The sequence below is a fragment of the Lupinus angustifolius genome, chromosome LG15 (assembly GCF_001865875.1).
Source record: "Lupinus angustifolius cultivar Tanjil chromosome LG15, LupAngTanjil_v1.0, whole genome shotgun sequence".
NCBI lineage: Eukaryota > Viridiplantae > Streptophyta > Magnoliopsida > Fabales > Fabaceae > Lupinus > Lupinus angustifolius.
Window position 1 is genome coordinate 14,645,748 of NC_032023.1, and position 22,573 is coordinate 14,668,320.

General features: G+C 34.5%; 1 protein-coding gene across 2 annotated transcripts in view; it reads left to right on the forward strand.

The window, feature by feature from the left end:
- Positions 9,444-22,573, forward strand: part of LOC109328123 (serine/threonine-protein kinase ATM) — an 85,923-nt gene continuing 72,793 nt past the window's right edge. For both annotated transcript variants that reach the window (XM_019561423.1, XM_019561424.1), the window contains exons 1-13: positions 9,444-9,614; positions 10,299-10,407; positions 10,532-10,675; positions 11,793-11,954; positions 12,056-12,251; positions 12,350-12,506; positions 12,597-12,736; positions 12,831-12,918; positions 13,673-13,776; positions 16,811-16,909; positions 18,058-18,114; positions 18,336-18,420; positions 19,246-19,320. In XM_019561423.1, coding sequence (XP_019416968.1) covers positions 9,540-9,614; positions 10,299-10,407; positions 10,532-10,675; positions 11,793-11,954; positions 12,056-12,251; positions 12,350-12,506; positions 12,597-12,736; positions 12,831-12,918; positions 13,673-13,776; positions 16,811-16,909; positions 18,058-18,114; positions 18,336-18,420; positions 19,246-19,320 — 1,491 coding nt within the window. In that variant the 5' untranslated portion in view covers positions 9,444-9,539. The remainder of the gene's footprint in view (positions 9,615-10,298; positions 10,408-10,531; positions 10,676-11,792; positions 11,955-12,055; positions 12,252-12,349; positions 12,507-12,596; positions 12,737-12,830; positions 12,919-13,672; positions 13,777-16,810; positions 16,910-18,057; positions 18,115-18,335; positions 18,421-19,245; positions 19,321-22,573) is intronic.

The following is a 22,573-nucleotide window of genomic DNA, read 5'->3' on the forward strand; positions in this document are numbered from 1 at the left end:
AATTGTTAGGAGCATGAGTCATCCATCCAAGGATTGGATGCTTTGAGTTCCAAATGAGATTACAAAATTGATTTTTGCATCTCATTTGCCTTCTCATTTTCTCCTATTGAATTATAAACTAAAATTACAAAACCTACTTAAATGAAAATCCTATGAACTAAGAACAAGAAGAGAGAACTTCAAGGAAGAATTTCTAGGCAAGATGGTGAATGATATGTGTGGTATATATCTTTTGTTCGAATGAAATGTGCCTCTATTTATAGAAATTTCCCTGGAGCCATTGAGCTGCTTGTTAGCACCCCTCAGCAACAGACCAGACCCTTCAGAATGGGTTTGGTTACTTGATCAAGCAGTTTTGTCACCTCCTTAAGCTTGACTCACCAAAGCTAGTTGTGAGCTATGGGACCAGCTATGGTGAGCTACTCTGAAAAGCCTCTGGTGGACTACTTTAAGTGATGTCATTGGTGACTTCATGGTTTGCTTGATGGCTAAGTCAAGTCTGGGTGCACACCGCTTAGTATACATGTAACACAGCTAAGCTGCTTGTTCAGCAACTTTGACTATGCTGACTAGGACGTGGCCTGGTGCTTGCTGACTTAGGCAGGAGTGTGGTTCGCCGCTGAGCTGTTTGGTTGCACCGCTAAGCTGCTGATTGAGCAGCTTGGGCATGTGCCAAGCTTGTGTCTAACCGTGTCAAGCTCGAGTTCTGACCGTGTCAGGATTAGTCTGGTGCTAGGCTGAGCGGTCAAGCAGGTCCGCTCAGCTGCTTGCTTGAGCAGCTTGGTCCATGTCAGGTTGGTGTCCAGGTCAGCTGAGCGTGGCTTGGTCCACGCTCAGCTGCCTGCTTGAGCACCTTGACTTTGACTTCTTTTTCTCTTTGACCATGCATCTTTTTTTCTCTTTTCTTCTTATTTCTAAATCCTACAAAACACATAAAATAGAAATACAAACACAAATATACAAGATTGTGATATTTTATACAAAAAATATTGTTTTAAGTTGGTTTTTCTCAATTATGCTTAAGATAAGTGTCATACAAATGTATGAAATTTAGATATGTTTGGCACTTATGAGTAAGTTGACTAGTCATTTAAACTTGTAGGTACACTTTCACTTTCCAAGGTGTTTTGTAATTAAGTACGTTACTACTGTTTCGGGGGCTTCAAATTTACAAAGCAAATGGTTGTTCTAGAAAATTATCGTCTAACGCCAGATGAACTCATATAAAGGTATTGACACAAAAATCATCTCAAACAATTATATGTGAAGCATTATTCATATTTCAATTAAGTTTGTCCTTATATGTTTACTTGATATTAATTGTAGACTCTCTACCAAACAAACGAAGTAGATTGTGGCTATTACATGCTGAACTTTATGAATGAGATCATTCAATAGTGGTCGACTTCAGTCAAGTTTGTTTGAGATTCATACATAGATGACCAAGTCATCCAAATTAGGGAAGATTGGTCAAATTATATACTTACTACCGTTAAACAATAATTTAGACAATTTAATGTATAGATTTTAGCATATGTATAGATTGTAGCACATAATATAGCTTAGGGAATTCAATTTTCAATGTAATGTATGTTTTAGTTAAGAAATATCTTTATTTGTTACATGTCATTCGTCAAATCCTCTTACACTATAAAAAAGTGATGTCACAAAATAATACTTTATTTATTAATATGATTAGTTCACAAGTAACACAATTAGTTATTATATAGTAAGAAAATTTAGAGATTGATTTTGTAGGAATACATATACATATATATATATATATATACACACATATATATACTTTTCTTTTGGTTTATGTTCAAACATTCGTTCTGTTTCTAGCTCTTCAAAATGTATTCATGTTGATTTTTTGTTGTTATTATTGTTGTTCTGTTTCTAATTGTTATTCTGTTTCTAGTTGTTCTGTTTCTAATTGTTATTCAGTTTCTAGTTGTTCTATATGCATCCAGGTTGATTTCCTGTTGTGTATGGTTAACTATGTAGAATTGAAAATTATGCAAACTAACAAAGCTTATTTAAAAAATCGACGTTATACATATATACAACAACACACTTAAAAATGCACTATTGAATTGAACATATACAACAACTCACAACTAAAGAAACGTTGTTGATGTGATAACTTCTACAACACACCTATTAGTGTGCACTATTGAATACTTAATTATCATATTATTTCCTTGAACCTATTTCACATCGCTTATGCAAACAAGCGTTGTTGAAGTGCAATATTTTTAACAATTAAGCACGTCCGCACAACCCAATGAGATTTTAATTAATTTTTATTAATTCTTTTATTATTAATTCTTACATTATATATTTTGTATTATTTGAATATCATTAATCGTCATTATTAATTATCATTATTCAAATGTCATTATTAATTCGAATGTCATTAAAACACAATTAATTAATTTTCATTATTCGAATGTCATAATTGTCATTATTAATTTTAATTCTTTGCATACATCTTCAACAACGTTCCCTACATGTTGCACGGTTAATTAGACATCTTGTTGCATAAGTGTTATGAAATACTTACATTATATCGTTAGCATATTTGAATGTGATATATTCTATGGTGCATATTTTAAAGTGTGATGTTGATTATATCTCGTTGAGAGTCTAACTTTAATAAGAGTTGTTGAATGTATGATCAGACCCTAAAAATTAAAACTTTCCCATATTCTCACACATTCAGCAATCTCAAAACTTATTTACTCAATAACAAAACTCATTTACTCTCAAAATCAACCTCGAAATCATTCAACCTCAAAATCAATTCACACAATCAACACGAAAATCATTCAACCTTGAAATCATTCAACACCGAAAATCATTCACATTCAACCTCAAAATCATTCAACATTAAATTTGAAACTCAATCACTCATTCAACCTCAAAATCATCAATCACTCATTCAACACTGAAAGTTCATTCACTCATTCAACGAATAGAAAGCGAGTATTCCTTATAAATATTTGCCTTTTTAATTACATGAATAGAAAGTAAGTTCATTCACTCGTTTAGCTTGTATTGAGTTAGAGTTTCCCCTTTTTAATGTATTTTGCTCTGCCTTGGTGTGCTTAACTCCAACCTTTAGGAATTTATATATTTTTAATTACATAATGTATTAAGTTAGGCTTCATGCACTCATTATACTTTTGTCATTTTTTTTTATAGAAAATGGATCAAAAATAGATGAGTGTCAATTGATTAATGAATGAGTATAAGAATGGAGTGAAATCATTTGTTTGCAATTTGCAATTGAGAATGTTGAAAACCCAAATAGAATTGTATGTCTTTGCTTAAAGTGTTGTTACTTAAACCGAATTACTCCAAATAAGTTAAAAGTTCATTTTAGTGTATCACCATATTGATCAAAGTTACACATGTTGGACAAGTAATGGTGAGAAAAGTGATGTTATGGGTTGTGATGATGAGATACATATGAAAGAGAACAACACAAATGCATATGCCAGTGATTGTTTCGAGGAAATGGCAAACATCGTCGAAGAGGATCTTCAGGATTGTCCTGAGATGTTTAAGCGATTGATAAGTGATGCTGAGAATCCATTATATGATGGTTGTACTAAATTCACAAGATTGACAGCGGTGTCAAGGTTGTATATGTTGAAATCTGTTAATTGATGGAGTGATAAGAGTTTTACAGACTTGCTTGCACTTTTGAAGGATATGTTGCCTGAAACTAATGTGCTCCCTTCTCAAATCTATGATGCTAAAAAAATGTCACGCTCCATTGGTATGGATTACAATATGATACATGCTTGCGAAAATGATTGTATCTTATTTTTTTAATGAGTATGATTCGTTAAAGTTTTGTCCTAAATGTTGCGCGTCACAATATAAGAAGAAAGACTCAATTCCCAATAAGGTTGTATGATATTTCTCATCAAAGCAAGAGTTAAGCGTACGTTCAGCATTGCGAATGATGCAAAGAATTTGACATGGCATGATGAAGAAAAAATTAAAGATGGCAAGTTTCGGCATCTTGTAGATTCTCCTTAATGGAGAAAAATATATAATAACTATCCTAGTTTTGGTCAAGAATCAAGAAATCTACGCCTTGTAATGTCAACTGATAGAATTAATCAGCATAATGTTCAAAGTTGCTCACATAGTATATGACCAGTGATGTTGGTGATACAACCTACCTCATTCTCTATGCATGAAGTGCAAATATGTGATGATATCTATATTAATTTCTAGACCTAAACAACCAAGAAATGATATAGACATATACTTGGCTCCATTAATTGAAGACTTGAAGCAAATGTGGGAGACATACGTAAATGCATATGATGCGTATAAGGAAGAAAGATTCAACTTGAGGGCTTTGTTATTTGGCACAATTAATGATTTCTCTGCCTATGGTAATCTGTTAGGATATACTAAAAAGGGATATTTTGCATGTCCTGTATGTGATGACAATACTCATTCAACGAGGTTGGAACACTATAAGAATAATGTATTCTTTGGCCATCGTAGATTTTTGCATTCAGATAATCACTTATCGACAATTGAGAAAAGCATTTGATGAGAAAAATGAAGAAGGTCGTGCTCCTTTGTCATTGGCGACTAACCAATTATAATATTTTTGCTTGCCCTATTTTTTCAGATCATCACCTATGCGACCTACATGCTGTCGAAGAAAGCTGAGAACTGGTGAGAGTTCACTCAACGCCAGATGGAACATGAACATCAAGTTGTCAACTAGGAAACTTTCAAGGATAGGTTTCTACAGAAGTACTTTCTGGCCGACATGAAGACGAAGAAAGAAATGGAATTCATGCGTCTGCAGCAGGGGAACATGTCAGTTGGGGAGTATGCTGCAGTGTTTCAAGATTTAGCGAGGTATGCCCCACACTATAATCAAGTGGGAAATGAAAGGTCTAAGTGGGCCAAGTTTGAAGAGGAACTTAGACAAGATTTAAAGGTGATGTTTGTTCATCAACAGATACCAGATTTTCCAACTCAGGTCAACAAATGCAGAATCTATGAGGAGAGTGTGAAGGCAAGGAATGTCGCACTCAAGAGTGTCATGCCTCAAGGAAATTCCTACGGACCTTAGAGGAATTTCGGACCGAATCATTGCAGAAGGAAGCCTTTCCACCACAACAAGAAACCTTATGGATTTCCATTTGGAAATCAACAGAAGTCATTCCGACCATACAACAACTACAACAACCACAAAAACAACAATAACAATAACAATTAGGGTTCTCAAGTTGGGAACTCCAATAACAACTCACCACCTTGGTGCTCAAAGTGCAAAGGAAAGCATTTCGGTGTCAACTGCCCTATTTGCTATCACAGAATTCAACCTGGACACATCAAGCCGGTGTGCCCTAAGCTGAAGAAGGAAGGAGTGAATGTTGTTCGGGCGGCCAGATCTCAGGCCAAGGGAAAAGTGTTCACCATGAGCAGAGCTGAGATCAAGGAGGATGAAGATCTCATTCAATGTACATGTCTTGTTAATGAGATTTCCTTAGTTGTATTGTTTGATTCGGGTACGACCCATTCATTTATATCTCATGATGTTGTTAACCGATTAGAATTGCCTATAGTTTCCTTACCTTATGATATAGTCGTGTCAACACCCACAAACGAACCCGTCGTAGTTTCAACTATATGTTCACAATGTCCCATAATATTAGATAACAGAACTTTCCTAGTAGACCTGATATGTCTACCCTTATCACAATTAGATATCATCTTAGGAATGGACTGACTATCCAATAATCAAATTCTTTTGAATTGTTTCAACAAAACGGTAATCTTTAGCAACCCTAAAGACCTAATAGAACCTCGTTATGAAACCAAAAGCACAACTGCCAATCAAATGGAGAGGTTCTTGAAGGATGGAGCCCAAGTGTACATGTTGTTAGCGTCGTTGGAGAAGAAAGAAGGAGGAGAAATTCAAAGTACACTAGTGGTTCGGAATTTCACTGAAGTTTTTCCGAACGGTATTCCTGGTTTACCCCCGTGTAGGGAGATAGAGTTCCCCATCGATCTAGTTCCTGGAACTGGACCAATCTTTATAGCTCCCTATAGGATGGCACCATTAGAGTTAACGGAATTGAAGAAACAATTGGAGGACCTACTACAGAAATAGTTCGTCAGACCGAGTGTTTCTCTGTGGGGTGCTCCCATTTCGTTTGTGAAGAAAAAGGGCGATAGTATGTAGTTGTGTACCGACTATCGACAATTGAACAAGGTGACTATCAAGAACAAGTACTTGTTTCCAAGGATTGATGACTTGATGGACCAGCTGAGAGGAGCTTCATTGTTTTCAAAGATCGATCTTCGATCTAAGTATCATCAAATACGCGTAAAGTTGGAAGACATTCCGAAGACAGCTTTTCGGATGCGTTATGGCCATTACGAATACCTTGTAATACCATTTGGTGTGACCAACGCTCCTGGAGTGTTCATGGATTACATGAACATGATTTTTCATCCATACCTCGACATGTTTGTGATTGTGTTTATCGATGATATCCTGATTTATTCAAAGAATCAAGACGAACATGTTGAGCATCTGCAAGTGGTGTTGCAAAATTTGAAGGACAATCCACTCTATGACAAACTGTCAAAGTGTGAGTTTTGGTTAGAGTTGGTGAATTTTCTCGGTCATGTGATATTGAATGGAGGAATTGTCGTAGATCATACGAAAGTGGAGACAATAATGGAATGGAATTCTCCAAAGTCGGTGACAGAGATCAGAAGCTTTCTTGGATTAGCGGCGTACTATCATTACCGGAAAAATGTAATGAAGTGGAAATACAAGTCTATAAAAGTTCTATCTAAGGAAAGACTTGGTATTTAAGTATGTCTTTACGATCCACCTCTCTTTCCTGGGAACTAACCTGATGTATATCCATAGATTATGACATGATTCTGTTATAAGTTTTGTTAAAATTTTACTTTAGAAAGTGTCTTTGTGTTGTAAGACTTTCAATGATAAATGATGATTCAAGAAATACCTAACCTTGAATCAAATGGATGAAAGCGATTAAGTTCATTTTAGATCAGAAGTTTTATTTTCGCGTAAAATGTTATATCATGAGAATAATAATTATCAAAGTGACCTAATTAGCGTTATTTTGATTTTGGCGTGATGAAGAGTTCGAGAAGAGACCCGGCGGATTAAGCTCACCTGGAATCGAGGAAACAATCTGCATGACACACTCAGGTTAGGTAGAAAACATCGTGACACAGTGGTATCCGAGTATGATTCAGGACCTCCAAGAAATTAAATATAGTAATTATGAAATGATTTTTGGGGCGTTACACTTCCTATATGAGATGGATGTATCTTTTTTAGCGTTATATGAAGACATTAAAAGGATATGTGAGGAACCGATCAAGACAGAGGGTTATATAGTTGAGCAATATATTGTTGAAGAAACTCTTAATTTTTATACCGGATACCTTACTGATGGTGATTTCATAGGTATTCCAAAAGCCCCGATAGGCAAAAAGAACATTTGGCGAAAGGATTACTAGGAATCAAATATTGACTATAATAAGAACCGAATTGGAGCAAGCACACTTATATGTTTTACTTAATTTCGACGAAGTTGAGCTATATGTTGAAAGACACAAGGAGATTCTTAGGAAGTCTAACCCAATTAAGAAGTTGAGCTATATGTTGAAAGTAGAGATTAGAAATAAGAAGCAAATCTCTATATGACGATATATTAGATTATTATTTAGACAATGAAATATTCTTGACAAAACAAAACATACACTATTTTTGGTATGTGGATCATGAGTGTTCACAACTAGGGGTGTTCATGACTTGTTTGGATTGGTTTATAAACAAAAAAAAAATCATTTGATCCAAACACATAATTAACTTATAGTCTGAACCAATTTGGTATAATTTGTTTACAATAAGACATGCGATCCAATTTGAATCAATCCGATCCAAATATTATATCTGATTTGGATTGATTTTTTTATAAAAGATTAGAACTCTAAACATATACTTCAAAACTTATAAACATGATTAAAATATTACATCTAGAACACTTTAAAATATCAACATTACATGGAATCATGTTAATATTGTCCTAACCTTATCATAATACGATTTATATACACTATAAAGACATAATGTGATAAGTTCACAACTTTGTTCCTACCACCATATTAATATAAACACACAAACAATTATTATATAAATTTATAAAAATATTATATCAAAGACCACAGCATAATTAAAGTCACGACAATGAGTAAATACATCATATTCATAACAAGATATTCCCATTAAAAAGAAACAATTAGATATATTGATAGTTGATATTGATTTCTTCCTCCATTGTGATTGTATTGTAAATGAAAAGAAAGCTAACCTTAACAACTTAATTATATTTATCAAAAGAAATATTATTTTTAGAGAGTAAACATTTTACCTAAGTGTGAGAATATATTACACAGCGAGCACATATATTTTAGTCATATCAAATGAACATTAGATAATTTACCATATGACTAATTGATTGTTGAATTTGCATTCTAGCTTGATTCATAATATTACTGGAGTGTTAAATACTTAAGCACACAACTTAGTTTTTGCATATTCCTAATAAACCAAATTAATGCGTTCTATTTGGATTGGCCTGGTTCTTGGACTTTTTAGTTTTAAAAAATTAATCCAATATATAATTTAATCACATTAGTTTTTTTACTGTTTCAATTTATGTGGACTAATTTTCAAATGATTTTTGGACTGATCTGAATTTGAACACTCCAATTCACACCATGATAGAAAGAAGGTATATGTCCATATACCTTCAAGGTAAGGATGGTGGTAACTTTTGGTGGCAACCAAAAAGAAAAAAGTAAAGAGTAGATAAAATTGATGGTAAATCTTCTTTACTTACCATATTTAATGTTTTATACTAGAAATGATTAAAATACATCATTTACTAAGAGAAAAAACATGTATATATTGATACTGTAAGAACTTTTATATTATCACTGTATTATTTATTACTTATTTTCAATCATAGTTAACTTTTTAAAAAAATAATCTAAATAAATAGTAAATAATACATTGACTGCGTGTACATCTTTACACTTTGTGTAAATTTAATACTCATCTACTAATCATATAATAATTTAATAGAATATGAAAGAGTTTAATATTTATATATAGTTATTGTAAAGATTTATGTACAATCAATATATCATCTACTATTTATTGATCTAATTTTTTTAAAGAGTTAATAATAATTAAAAATAAATAGTAAATAATAAATTGAGAATATATAATTTTTTTACACAAAATCACTGCCTAACTTTTTCTCTTTTCAAAAATAACAAAAGGTTTCTCTTGCCAAACAGCACTTATTCTTAAAATATAAACATTTAAATAGAAATACAACCTTTTCTTCCTGAGCCTAAAACCCTTACTTTTCCGCGCCATTTCTCTTTCTCAAAGCCCTAGCTTCTGCTTCGATCATTTCCCCCATCTTTCAATAATGGCGATTGTAACTTCCAGGGATGTTCAAGAGATCGTAGACAAATTATCTTCTGTTAAAGTTAAAGCTCGCGAAGTAACCTTCACTTTCCCTTTTCACCAACTCACTATATTGCCACAATGCCTTATATGATTTTGCCAAATCTTACTAAATGTTTTCAATTCGTGATTATTGCTATTTTTATTGTTATGCCTGCAATGTTAAATTAGTGTTGAAACTAGAATGCTTGAATTTTAGCAGTAAATTGAACCAGTGTGGTATTGAAGGATCATCTAATTAAATAGTTGTGATTAGTTTATTTGCCTTTCAACTGGTAAGCAAATTGCAGCATTATGGATATGGATTGATTTTAGACTTTAGTGATTGACCTTTTTATACAGTCTGCGATGATTCAATGTTTGTTTCACACACGCTAATTGCGGAAATCAGTTAGTTTAATAGTAGCTTTTGATTTTAATGGGCGTGTACCGATCATGTAAATGTTTTTATGGTATTAGTGTACTGTCTACCATTCGTATACTGAAAGTCGTTGGCATTTAAGTAAAAGTCATAAACATAAATGGTGATGATGCCTTGTTAATATAAACACTTTCTAATGTCAATGGATAACCCTTTTTCTATGACTTATAGCCTAATTTAAAAAAAATATATGCATTTCATTTCTTGTTTTTACTATACTATACATTATATGATTGTGTACATTCTCTCAGGATGGTGTGCTTGATTTATCATTAGCGGTATTGTTTTGTTCATTATCAGGAAGGGATCAAATTGTTAAATACTTGGTTAGAAGGAGAAAGATCTTATAACTTCTGCAAATATCTTGGACTGAATACTGCAAGGCTTAAACCAGATGAAGTTCCTCATTGTAAGATCATTATTTTTAAGGAAAAAAATCAAATTTACATGCATTGGTTACATAAAAGATTATTCAAGAAAAGATGTAAGTTTTACATGTGATTTATTTTTTATTTTACATTTTTGCTGGGCAGCTGAAACATGGCCTTTTCTTGTTTCTTTACTTATTCAATCCGCATCAATGGAAATATCCTCCAGTAAGCGGAGAAATCCCAAGATGATATATGCAAAGACTCTTAGAGTTGTCGTGCAACGAGCGGAAGATGCTAAGCATTCAGGTCAGTTGGAGGTAGTTTAGTATGTAATGAGCTTAATCCCCCTCCCCCTGACTATAAACAAGAAAGACAATAATAAGTTAAATCCTGGCCTCAATGATACGGTAGACAGAAAGCATAGGGAATATCAAATCCCTCAAAGTTATGTGCACTTGCAGAGGTGCAATAAATGATTTCTTGTGTTTTTGCCTGTTATCTTATGACATATTAATAAAAATCTCTAAGGTTCTTGGACTGTTAAAGGTTCACCATAAATATGTTTATTGATACATTTGAATGTTATTCTTCTAATAAATATTTGATTATCTCTTTCTCTTGAACCTTGTTACTGCATTACAATTGCTCTTGTGAGTGCTTATTCATTTTTTTGTCCTTTTGCTCTCTTTTGATGATGCTTCTAGTATTTGCTTTTGTTTTTTAAGTGTTAAGTTCCACATTCATTGAGTATATGAATAAAGAACCATTCATAATGACTTGGGCAACCCTACCCCAATGAGCTAGTTTTCAGGTTGAAGTTAGGCTTAGTTATTTTAATAGGTATCATTTGTGATCTCGGTGTACTTTGAAATCCCCCTTTTCACCATCCTTTTATTTTTAGTAATCACTGGTTCCCATGTTTGTACCCTGGAGGAATCCTATTTGTTCTAGATTTTAATTTTAACTTTATGGGAAATCAAATGATTGGGGGAGGGGGAATAATCACTGCTAATTGTGGGTTATTCAGTCATTTCCACTGGTAGAGATGTAGATCATATCAACAGCTTAGATTGAGCAGAAAATGTGTTATCAAATAATAGTAGTTAATATAATTAAGTGGTTAAGTGATATAATAAATTCTTCGTGCATGCCATTGACATTCGACCAAGTCTTATGTTGACTATCAATTGCCTAACACTACCCTCATCTCTTATCTGGGCTTGGATCAGCTAAGAGAAAAGGCACAATATAGATTTGCAACAAAGCACATCATCGGTAGAGTTATGTAATAAATTTGTAACTATAAGAAAAAAAATCTGTAAATTGCCATTTTGTTTTATATTTATAAAATCCTGTATATCTTGTGAATTTTATGTTGTGAACTTTCTTCTTTCACTCAGTTACTTGTGTTCCTTTGATTTAGGCAAAATGCTGCCTCTGTCATCTGTGGTTAAACCACTTTTTAGCCATGTTTGGGATGTCCTGAGCAACATTCCAAGCTTTCACTCAGAGTATGGGATAATCCTCCGGCATCTATTGGCTGTTAGGGATTATAGTTTCCAGATGAGGAAGCGCATTTACTGCAGTAAGTTTCTGTAAACATAGGATGTGAAACCATCCTCACCTCTCAGCAACACCATCTTTCTAAATCTTCTTTAATTCATTGTATTAAATTCTTTTGGCAAGGCCTGGTGTTTCTGTACCTTGAGAAGGTTGAAGTGAGTTTGGATGGGAAAAATATTAATCAGTGTACTTCCAAGGAGGAGGTCTTCCGCTATGTCTTGACGCTTCATTCTCTTTTGGAAAATCCTCCTGGAGACTACCCTGATAATCTAAGAGAAGATATTGTTAAGGGGTTTGTTAGTATCTGTTCATTCATCAGGTAGATCTTAAGGCAATGGAAATGTGTATTTATTTTATTGGCTATTATTATCATGTTCTAGAGTACAATATGGCTTTTGTTTTTGTTACTTTCTTCAGGGAGGAGGGAAAGATATCACGCAAGCTTATTGAGTGTATCAATACATATTTGTTAAATGATGGTCCAAATTTGGGCCATCAGTTGTTGGAAATCCATAATGCCATGCAGCAGTTTGTGTTCTGCTATTGGCTGACAACACATGATCGACTTCTTAAGGTCTCTCACCAATCACCATTGCATTTTAAAGCTAAATGCCAGCTTAAACTTACATTTTTTAAAATTGTTCTATTAATGTTTTTATTGCAGGATTCACTTATGCTCTATGCAAAGATACAGTTAAATTTAATGAGGGGTGCCACAGATAGATGTTTATTTGTAGAACAGCTCTTAGATGTGGTTTGTAAAGATCTTGATCAATGTAGCATGTCTGGCACTTCCATGCCCCGGTGGGTGTTTCTATGGTTTATCCATTATTCCATTTATATATTTAGTGATATTCTTCTAGTAGTTTATATTTATCATAATGAATTTTCTAACCAGGAGTGATGGAAACAAAGATGATAAACTTGGAGCTTTGAGTAGCTCACAATCCGGCTTGGTGGAACTTGCATCAGTTCTATTTTATAGGGTAATTACTAGAAACTCAGCTACTGGTTCCTGGATCAATATTGAAGCTTTTTTGTTCAATTCTTGATAATTATTTATCTTTTTTTTCCTGAAAATCATGTTGATTGTTCAGATATAATTAGCTAATTACATTATAGTGTTCATGGTTTGTATGTTATACTTCTTTTTTCTTGAGTATTTTTTGTTTGATGTGCTTAATGGATATTGGATTTGCTGGTCTGATGTGAAGCAGTTTCTCATGGTTTGTTTTCTAGGTTTCAATAAAAACATGGAAGCAAAGATACCAGTGTAATGCATGGTTGTTGGCAGTGCTCATGTATTTGGTTTCAGTAGAATGTTCGCATTGCATCTCTTAGGGCATCTCTTTGCATAGATTTATTTTAAGATAGTATTGTCTATGAATTGGTCTTGTGTTCTCTTCATTTATTTTATTATTTTCTCTGGTATCTATGTTTCTGTTTTGGATGTTGTCTTAGCCTCCCCTTAGTTTTACGTGCCCTCCTTTTCTCTGCAGTAACATTATTTTTTCCATTTTGCAATGTTCTTATTGGTTTGCAGACTTTATTGTGAATTTTAGCTATCTTTTCATATATTACATTGAATTATTTATGTATATAATTTCAAAGTAATGTTTGTATGTTAAATTGAAAATGTGGCAATTTTTTTGGGTTATTATTTTGTTAAGTTCTAAGTTTTGTTTTATTTTTCATGTATTATAATTTATATATTGCCGGCTAATCTGATTTGCTTCTCAGGCATGCCTTAATACAACCGGAGCCTTATTAAGTGAAAAACGGGCCAAGAGGGAGCCTGCTGCTGTGCTCCTGAGGGAGGCACTCATGAAAGGCAAATGGCTATGGTAATTGGCAACAACTATTAATGTTCATGCTTGTTAATGAATTAATTTATTCCTCTTTATCTTTTGTACTTATCTTTTGCGGTCCTATAATACCCATTCTTTAATAAGAAAGGCATTATTTTAAGAAAAAAATCATTCTCCATTCTTATATCAGCAGTTCTTTTTTTATTTTGTGTGTTTGTGTGTGGGGAGGGGGATTTGAGGCTCCTCCATATGTTTGCCTCTAATGCATTCTGTGTACCATTGGGGTTTCTTTCTTTTAGAGTCTTTAACTCTATTGCATGTTATGTTAGTAATCATTGTAGAAAAACTTGTAAACAATGCTTAATGCTTTCATAATGCATAGACCCCCTTTCTGCATGTTATGTGGAATTTTCTTTGGTAGAGACCACATTGTTAGTTGGGAAGTTTGTTGTAAACCAAAGAAGGAGGGTGGTTTATGAGTTTATCCCATGTATGGTTTGCGTCCAAATGGGTTGGACACCAATTCCATGAGTAGAGTCACTTATGATAGGCCATGGAAATTTATTTCTCAGGGTTTACATTCTTTTAGCTCTCTATTGTACTTGCAGTTTTGTGATGACTCCTGTATTAACTTTTGGGATGATATAAGGGGTGGTACTGTTTCTCCTTCTAAGACTTCTCTAAAGCTTTTCTGTTTGTTTTCTTTGCTTAATACCCTTGATTGTCAATTCTTTTCTTAGGGTAGTGAGCAAAATATGAGAAAGCTTGTATTGTATCTTATTCTTTACTAATCTCAGATAAGAAGTTACAATATATAGAAGGGGATATAATATATTCAAAATCCCTAAAAATAGCTAATATTAAAAAACTGTCATAACACTCACTACACAGTATTATAGCTAATAAACAAGAAATCAATCACCATGAGTGTAATTGATTTAAATCCAAATCGATCCACATAATTAAGATTTTCTCCGTCCAACACTCCCCTCGCATTGGTGAATAGATGTCAATCATTCCCAATTAGCACACACATGATTCAAAGCTTGGTTTAGATAAAGCTTTTTGTAAGAACATCAACTTCTCGAGCCGTTGTGGGAACATAGGACAAAGAGATAGTTTAACTATCCAGGTCTGACATGAGGAAATGTCTATCAATCCTGACGTCTTCCATTTTGTCATGCTGAACTGGATTATGTACTATAGTTATAGTTGATTTATCGTCACTGTGAAGTCCCATAGGATAATAAGTAACAAATATGTTTAAATCTGCCATCATTCTTTGAATCCAAATGAGTTCACAAATTCCTTTAGTTAATGCACAAACCCTGACTTCTGTGCTACTTCTTGTTAGGGATGACAATGAAAACCGAATTCGTGAGTACCCGTCCGAACCCAACCCATATTTAATGTGGTAAACTTGTTGTGACTGGGTTCGGGTTTTACCCCGTGTTAATTTTCAGGTTCGGGTTGGAGTTTGGTACATGTGATACCCGACCCCGAACCTACCCTGATTAATATATGCAAAATTAAATAAATAAATGTACATAAATGTCTTCGCTAACCCTAGTCAATAATTACAGAATTAGAAACTTTGTACTGAGCCATCTGAGCATTAATCCATCTTCTTCATTTCTTCTTTGATCAGCCAAGGGAACTCTATCTTCTTCTTCTTCATGTTTTATTGCCTTATGATTTCATCATTGCAACAACCACATATTAATTATTATTTTAGGTTCTCGTCGGGTTCGGGTTACTCGAAAGCCGATGGGTTCTGGGATGATAGTGTTAATTCTACTCCGCTGAGTTCGGGTCTTGCATTTCAGGTTTGGGGTTGGGTAAGCAGAATCCCGATCCCGATCCGTCCCATTGCCATTCCTGCTTCTGGCAACAACTTTTGTTTCTTACTTCTCGAATGACTAGATCTCCTCAAACTTTGGTGCAATATCCAATTGTAGATTTGCTATCATCTATATCACCTGCCCAATTTGCATGGAGTGCTCCACTATTTCTCTACTACTGTTTTTTTGTATAGTAATCCCTTACCTGAAGTTCCCTTGAAGTACCTCAAAATCTGGTTTACCGCATCCATATGCCTTTCTATGGAGCATGCATGAACCGACTGTCTGGCTGATCAAACTCACACTAAAGGCAATGTCTGGACAAGTTAAGGATGAATAGATCACTTTTCCAACGAAGTTTTGGATTGTCTCCCTGTCCATGGGAAGTTCATCATCTGAAATCTCTGGCTTCCAATTCCTCTCTAAGGGCAATTAGTGGGTCTACACCCCAATTTTCTAGTTTCTTTCAACAAATCTATAACATATTTTCTTTGAGTGATAAAGATCCCTTATTTACTCCTTGTGAACTCCGTCCCCAAGAAATATTTCGAAGTACCAAGGTCCTTTATTTAGAATTTTGATTGCAACTGGATTTTTTAGAGGCACAATCTTCACATTGTTGTCACCTGTGATTACTATGTCATTCATATAGACAATCAAAACAACTTGATTCTCTTTAGCACCCTTTTTAACAAATAAGGTGCGATCTGCTTGTCCCTGTTTATAACTCAATTTTGTCGCATTGCTTGATGACAAATTTTCTTTGGAATAGATTGTTTGGGATCTTTACATAGTCCTAGGTCTTCACTATGAATTTGCAACAATTTTTCCATACTAAATTTAGAGTTTTGGTTCAAGTGGAGAAGCAAATTTTTTTAGCAGATAGCAGTATTCATCTGTTTACATTGTTCTTTGGTGTATTTGGATTTCGGAAGGGTAAATATATGTAGTATTACCCTTGCAAGTGGAGAAGCTATATCCATTAGTTGAATCCATGACCTAGAGGTCACAAGGCAGCAACCTTACTGTTACGTTGAGGCTTACCCTCTCATAATATTTCTTTTATTATAAAGAAAAAGATCTTGTCCTCGAACCATAAGTGAAGTCTAAGAATGCATCTGCTGATACCATGATGTAAAAAATATTTTTGTTGCATTATGCATAATTGATATGGATTATTTAAATGAAATATCATCCGATCTAAGTCTAATGGAGGATCTATGCTGCAGGACTGCTGCATTTTGTTTTCTCACTCGAAACTACCATACTCGCATGTGCAAAGATCTGTTTCTGTACTGGTTTGAAGGCATATGGATGAGCTTTGACAGGTAACTTGGGATTGATGGGGTAAACATAGGAATGGTTGCTGCTGTCATTTATTTCGCCCGGAACATTCATATTTGCCTTATTCACAATTATAGTTGGTTTTATGCACATAAAAAAACTGCATTGAAATGATTTCTATGTTTTCCGAATCTCTTGCCCTTTCCCTTTCTTTTCTTTTAATGGTGTTAAAACCTACACTTTTTGGGATTGCAATCATTGTCAATTTTCATTCATGCACTTCTTTTCTCTCTTGCCGTCTCTTTCCTTACACAATCCAATTTATTTTTTTTGGTTTTAACACAATGTAATGCTTAAGTTGCTTTATTTTTTTTGGATAAATTACATTTAAACCTCCTTTGTTTCATCTATTATTACTCAACCCTTTGAAATTTTTTTGTCACTGTAACCCCTCTAAACTTGGAGTGAAGTGATGTGTCAAATTTTTTTAACTTCAACATTCCAGACCCTTGAGAGAATTTGAATAGCCATGGTTTTAACTAACCTTTCATTTGGTCAATGTTAAAAAGGTGTAATTACTGGGTGATAGCAGATCCTATTTCTTCACCATTCACATGCATCATAACTACTGTGAAGTGCAGAAGCTATGGTTCATGTAAATGATAAAGAGACAGGTGCTGCTACTACTGACTCGTAGACAAAGTATAATACAGTAAAGGCAAAGCTGCGGACAAATAGTACTTATGCGGTATCTATGGTGCATATGTTTAAAATTTAGGCATGGTTTTAAGCTGATAAGTCACATGTGAATTTGTGGCCATTCAAATCTTGTATGGATGGATATAGGGACACCAGTTTTAATGTTTTTCACTTTAACCCCAAGTTTGGAGGGGTTTTGTGATACAAAAAGAAGTTCATGGGGGTTGAGTGATAACTGATGAAACCATAGGGGGGTAAAAGGAATTTTACCATTAAATTAATAACAATAGGTTAATATTATCTGTGAAAATATTGTTCATTCTGAAAGAGACAACTTATGTTTGATAACTTGTTGGTCTGAATGTGAACTTGAACACTGAGTAACTTTTCCCATAGTTTGAAATGAATATTTGTGTATGCATGCATGGCAAATCTTTGTTAGAAAGAAGCTCATGATCATTGTTGCATTGACTAAATTGAGATAATATTGCAGCATACTGAATTCTGCAAATGTGGAGCGTGCCTATGATGGATTGTTGTGGACTCTGCGGTATGCTGCTGTGAATGACCATAAGTGTTCTCTTTACATTATTTTGCTGGCTCTTGCAATATGCATGTGAATTAGACTGTGTGGTAGTTTACTTGAGATCAGTTCGAGGAGTTTATTCGTTGTTTTCATATAACATGTCATTTGGCCTACTTGTATTGGTACCATGGATCCTGGTTACCCTCTAAATGTTGTGAACTTGTTTTGTTCTCTTGCATTTAAAGGAGTTTGCAGGAACTTTCTTCCGTTCTGTTGCTTCCAAATTCAGTGATGGAGATATCGTCAATGTCACTTTCTACCTTAAATGAGGTCTCTCTCTCTCTCTCTCTCTCACACACACACACACACAATTGTTTTTAGTTATGAAGTAGTTTAGTACTAACCCTAGTTAAATAGATTAAAAAGTTAGGAAATATATGCAAATCAGAGTCCTAAGGTTGCTTCCTCAATTAGATGACTAATTGATTTTACAAAATACTTTAATGTCACTTTAAGATAGTCTAAAGATATCTAAATATATGCCTTCAGAAAGGGTTCATCACTCTTGATGTTTGCCATACTGATGCCTACACATTCTAACACTCAACAGCTAATTAGGGTTGATGATGAAAGATTGATATTTGAAAAGGGCATTGGAGTGCTTGTTCCTCCTTTGTTGTGTTTCCTTTTGTTTCTACTTTCTTGTTTAAGGAAGATATCTTATTGTCCCTCACTGTTATTTTTCCATGCATTTCTATTTTTCTGAAGGAAAAATTGGAACAAATTGTATGTCTTTCAGTTAATTATTTAATGATTTGAGGATATTATAAATAACATTTTAATGGTTGCAGTAGTCAATGAAGCAAGCAAGTAGTGAAAATACTACTGAGTATTAAATAGATAACAAAAATGCGATACAGACAAAAATTGGCCTCCCATGTCTGATTGAGGCTAATTCAAGTTTTCCATATTCTTCCATTGAAACTTAGGTCCAATTACATAAAAGTCGCAGAATTTTATGTTATCATTATAATTGTAAAATAAAATGATTACTTCAACAGCTGTCTCGGACAATTGCAACTTTCCTTGTCGCTTCTTCAGTATGATATTTTCGTACTACAGTATGAATGGGTTTGGTCAACCTATTTTTTGCAGTTCATCAATGGCTGGCAACTAGTATGGAGTACTGTAGTGCATGGGTTGCCGATTTTCAGCATTATAACCACTCTTGTAGGTTTCTTGATAGAACCTTCTTCATTTTTAGTTATCTTTTTTAAATTCTGCACTGTTAGAGCATGCTATGATGCTGAATTACTTGTATGTACAATTAGTTTGAAATAGCTGTAATTCAGTTAGTATACTCTGTTATAATCTGTTTGTAGCGTCAAGGATTAGCTCCCCCTTATTCTAAATAGTTCTAGGACCACTGTATAGAATAGAACAATCAAGTTCTGTTTCTGATATGTGATTTTCAGAAAATGACTATTACACCCATGTTATATTGTCTCTTTCCATTACTTTGTTGCTCTTTCTCACTTTAAGGACTCAGAGAGAGACTCACAAGAACTATAGAATAAGATGTATTATTGAATCTTAGAATTGGAGAATAATCTCCTTCTAAGGGTTGCCCTATCAATAATGGCTTTCCATTTCTACAATTGAGATGAAGCTTCGTTCCCCAAACTAACAAATGGATGAATGATTCTTTTCATCAAATTTCATCTATCTATTTATTTATTTATCTAACTCAATTGATTAACCACCTATTTAACTAATTCCCTTCTCCGAACCTTGTTGGGCTTAACAATACTGCCCACTCCCTTGAAGTTCAACCTTGTCCTCAAGGTTGAAAATAGCTAACTAATACTGGATCACATTCACATGAGTGGGTCTTCATTGTCTGCCTGTACAAGGCCGACCTTCATCCAATTGCTCATCTTCTTCTAACATACTAGACATATCGTACCAACAAGATATTGATTTAGTGATGTAAGGCTCTGTTAGATTCTCATAAAGATCAAAAGGTCAAGGGTTCGATTCCTGGGAGCGACACTTGTTGGAAGGGCAACCACGCACCCCGAAAGGGATTAGTTCCTTACGCATAGGGTGAGGGGATACCTTTGGTAGTACCCAAAAACATTAGACATATCGTCCCTACTCTCTTCTTAATGCAATATTGAATTTCAAATGAGTTATTTTGTTAGGAAAAAAGGGTAATTATAAATAGTTAGAGTAGTTGGTTAGTTAGTGAGGGTTCAATTAAATAAAGGAGGAATAATAGTAAAAAAAACATTCATTCAAAGAATTAGAGATTGTACAAGATGGTAAACTCTTTGTGAAGGGAAAACCCTTTGCATGAGATTGTATGGTGGGGTCAAGATTAGTCTGAGAATACAAGATGGGGTCTCAAATGATTTTCATATTGCTATAGGACTATACCAAGGGTCAACATTAAGCCCCTATGTCTTTATATTGATTTTGGATGTGTTAACTAAGCATATCCAAGAACCTGTGCCACAATGCATGTTTTTTGCAGATGATATTTTCCTAGTTGGAGTATCGAGAAAGGAATTAAATAGGAAGCTAGAGATGCGGAGACATGCTTTAGAAGCATATGACTTTGGTATAAGTTGAAGCAAAGCGGAGTATATAGACTGTAAGTTGAATAAGAGGTGGATAAACCTACTGTAAGATACTCATTCTTCATGGGTCATAGTTAATCCTTCGCCTGATCCGATAGGCTTGTATGGAGGGGAAAAAAATGAGAAGTAAGCCCCATATTGCTTGCCACATTGTGCCTAGTGTGGTTTTATTAATATTTGGTAATGAGAAGAAGAGAGAGAGAAGTGTAGAGAAGAGTGGAGAAGAAGAGTTTGAGAAGAAGGTGAAGTCGTGAGAGAGAGAGAGAGAAACAGAGAGAAAGTAGAAAAGTAAAAGTGAGAGAGAGAATATTAATTCTTTCCTCTTATTTAATATTCTGAATTGTTAATACAAAAGGAGCAAGAGCCCTTTACTTATAGTAAACCAGTAAACTAACTGATTATGAATCTAGTCATAAAGATGGACCAGATTCATTGAAAGAATAAAAGAAGTCAGATACACTTTAACTAAAACAGTTACAAAAATAGTTAAAGGAACTACTCTAATATTCCCCCCTAAATTCAAAGCTACGGTGATCTTTGTTGAGCAGTATATAGATCACTGATGTGAAGCTTGTCCCGAAGAAGAGTAAAACGAGAAGTGGATAGAGGCTTGGTCAGAATATCCGCAACCTGATGCTCAGACGGCACGTGCTCAACAAGTAACTGTTTGCTGATGACTCTTTCTCTGACCCAAAAGAGATCAAGTTCAATGTGTTTAGTTCTTGAGTGCAACACTGGATTTCTGGAAAGTAGAACGGTGCTCATATTATCACAATAAACCACTGGAATAGAACTCTTAAATTGTAATTCCTGAAGACTTTGAATCCAGATCATCTCACTAGCAGCAATAGTTAAGCTACGATATTCGGCTTCAGCTGTGGATCGAGCAACCCATTCTTGCTTCTTTGACCACCAAGAGACCAAATTAGGACCTAGATAAACACAGGCCCCTGAAGTAGATTTTCTATCATCAGGATCAGAAGCCCAATCAGCATCGCAGTAGGTATAGAGAGGAAGAGGATGATGAGGAGATGCTGGTTTTAAAAGTAGGCCATGAGTGATAGTTCCTTGAAGATATCGCAGAATACGTTTTAGAGCTTTCCAATGTTCTTCTTGAGGTTGAGAAAGAAACTGACAAACCTTACTGATACTATAGGAGATCTCTGGTCTCGTAATGGTGATGTATTGTAGAGCCCCAGCAAGAGATCGATATACTTTTCCATCTTCCAAGAAATTGTTCCCATGTTTAGTAAGCTTGCATCCCCCAACCATAGGAGTAGGCAGACTTTTCATATCATCCATATGAAATTTCTGGAGTAAGTCTTTGATATACTTGGATTGAGTAAGAAGAAGAGACCCATGTGGAAGTTTCTGAATTTCAATGCCCAAAAAATAATCTAAAGCTCCAAGATCTTTTAGGGCAAAAGCAAGATTCATCTTCTCAATGAGTTGTTTGATCAAAGTAGGAGAGGTACCCGTGATGATAATATCGTCAACATAACATAGCACAAACAGTTTGTGTGAAGAGGTAGTCAAGAGAAAAAGAGAGTGATCACACCTACATTTTCGGAACCCAAAGGATAAGAGTGTTCCTGCTAATTTGTCAAACCAGGCCCGGGGAGCTTGCTTAAGACCATAAATGGCTTTATTCAGTTTGCAAACTAAAGTGTTATCCGAAGTCTTGAATCCTTCTGGTTGTTGCATGTAAACCACCTCCTCAAGAACTCCATTCAAAAAGGCATTATTAACATCAATTTGTTGAACATCCCATCCATAGGTTAGAGCCAGGGTTAGCACAACTCGCACAGAAACAGGTCTTACAACAGGAGAGAATGTTTCAT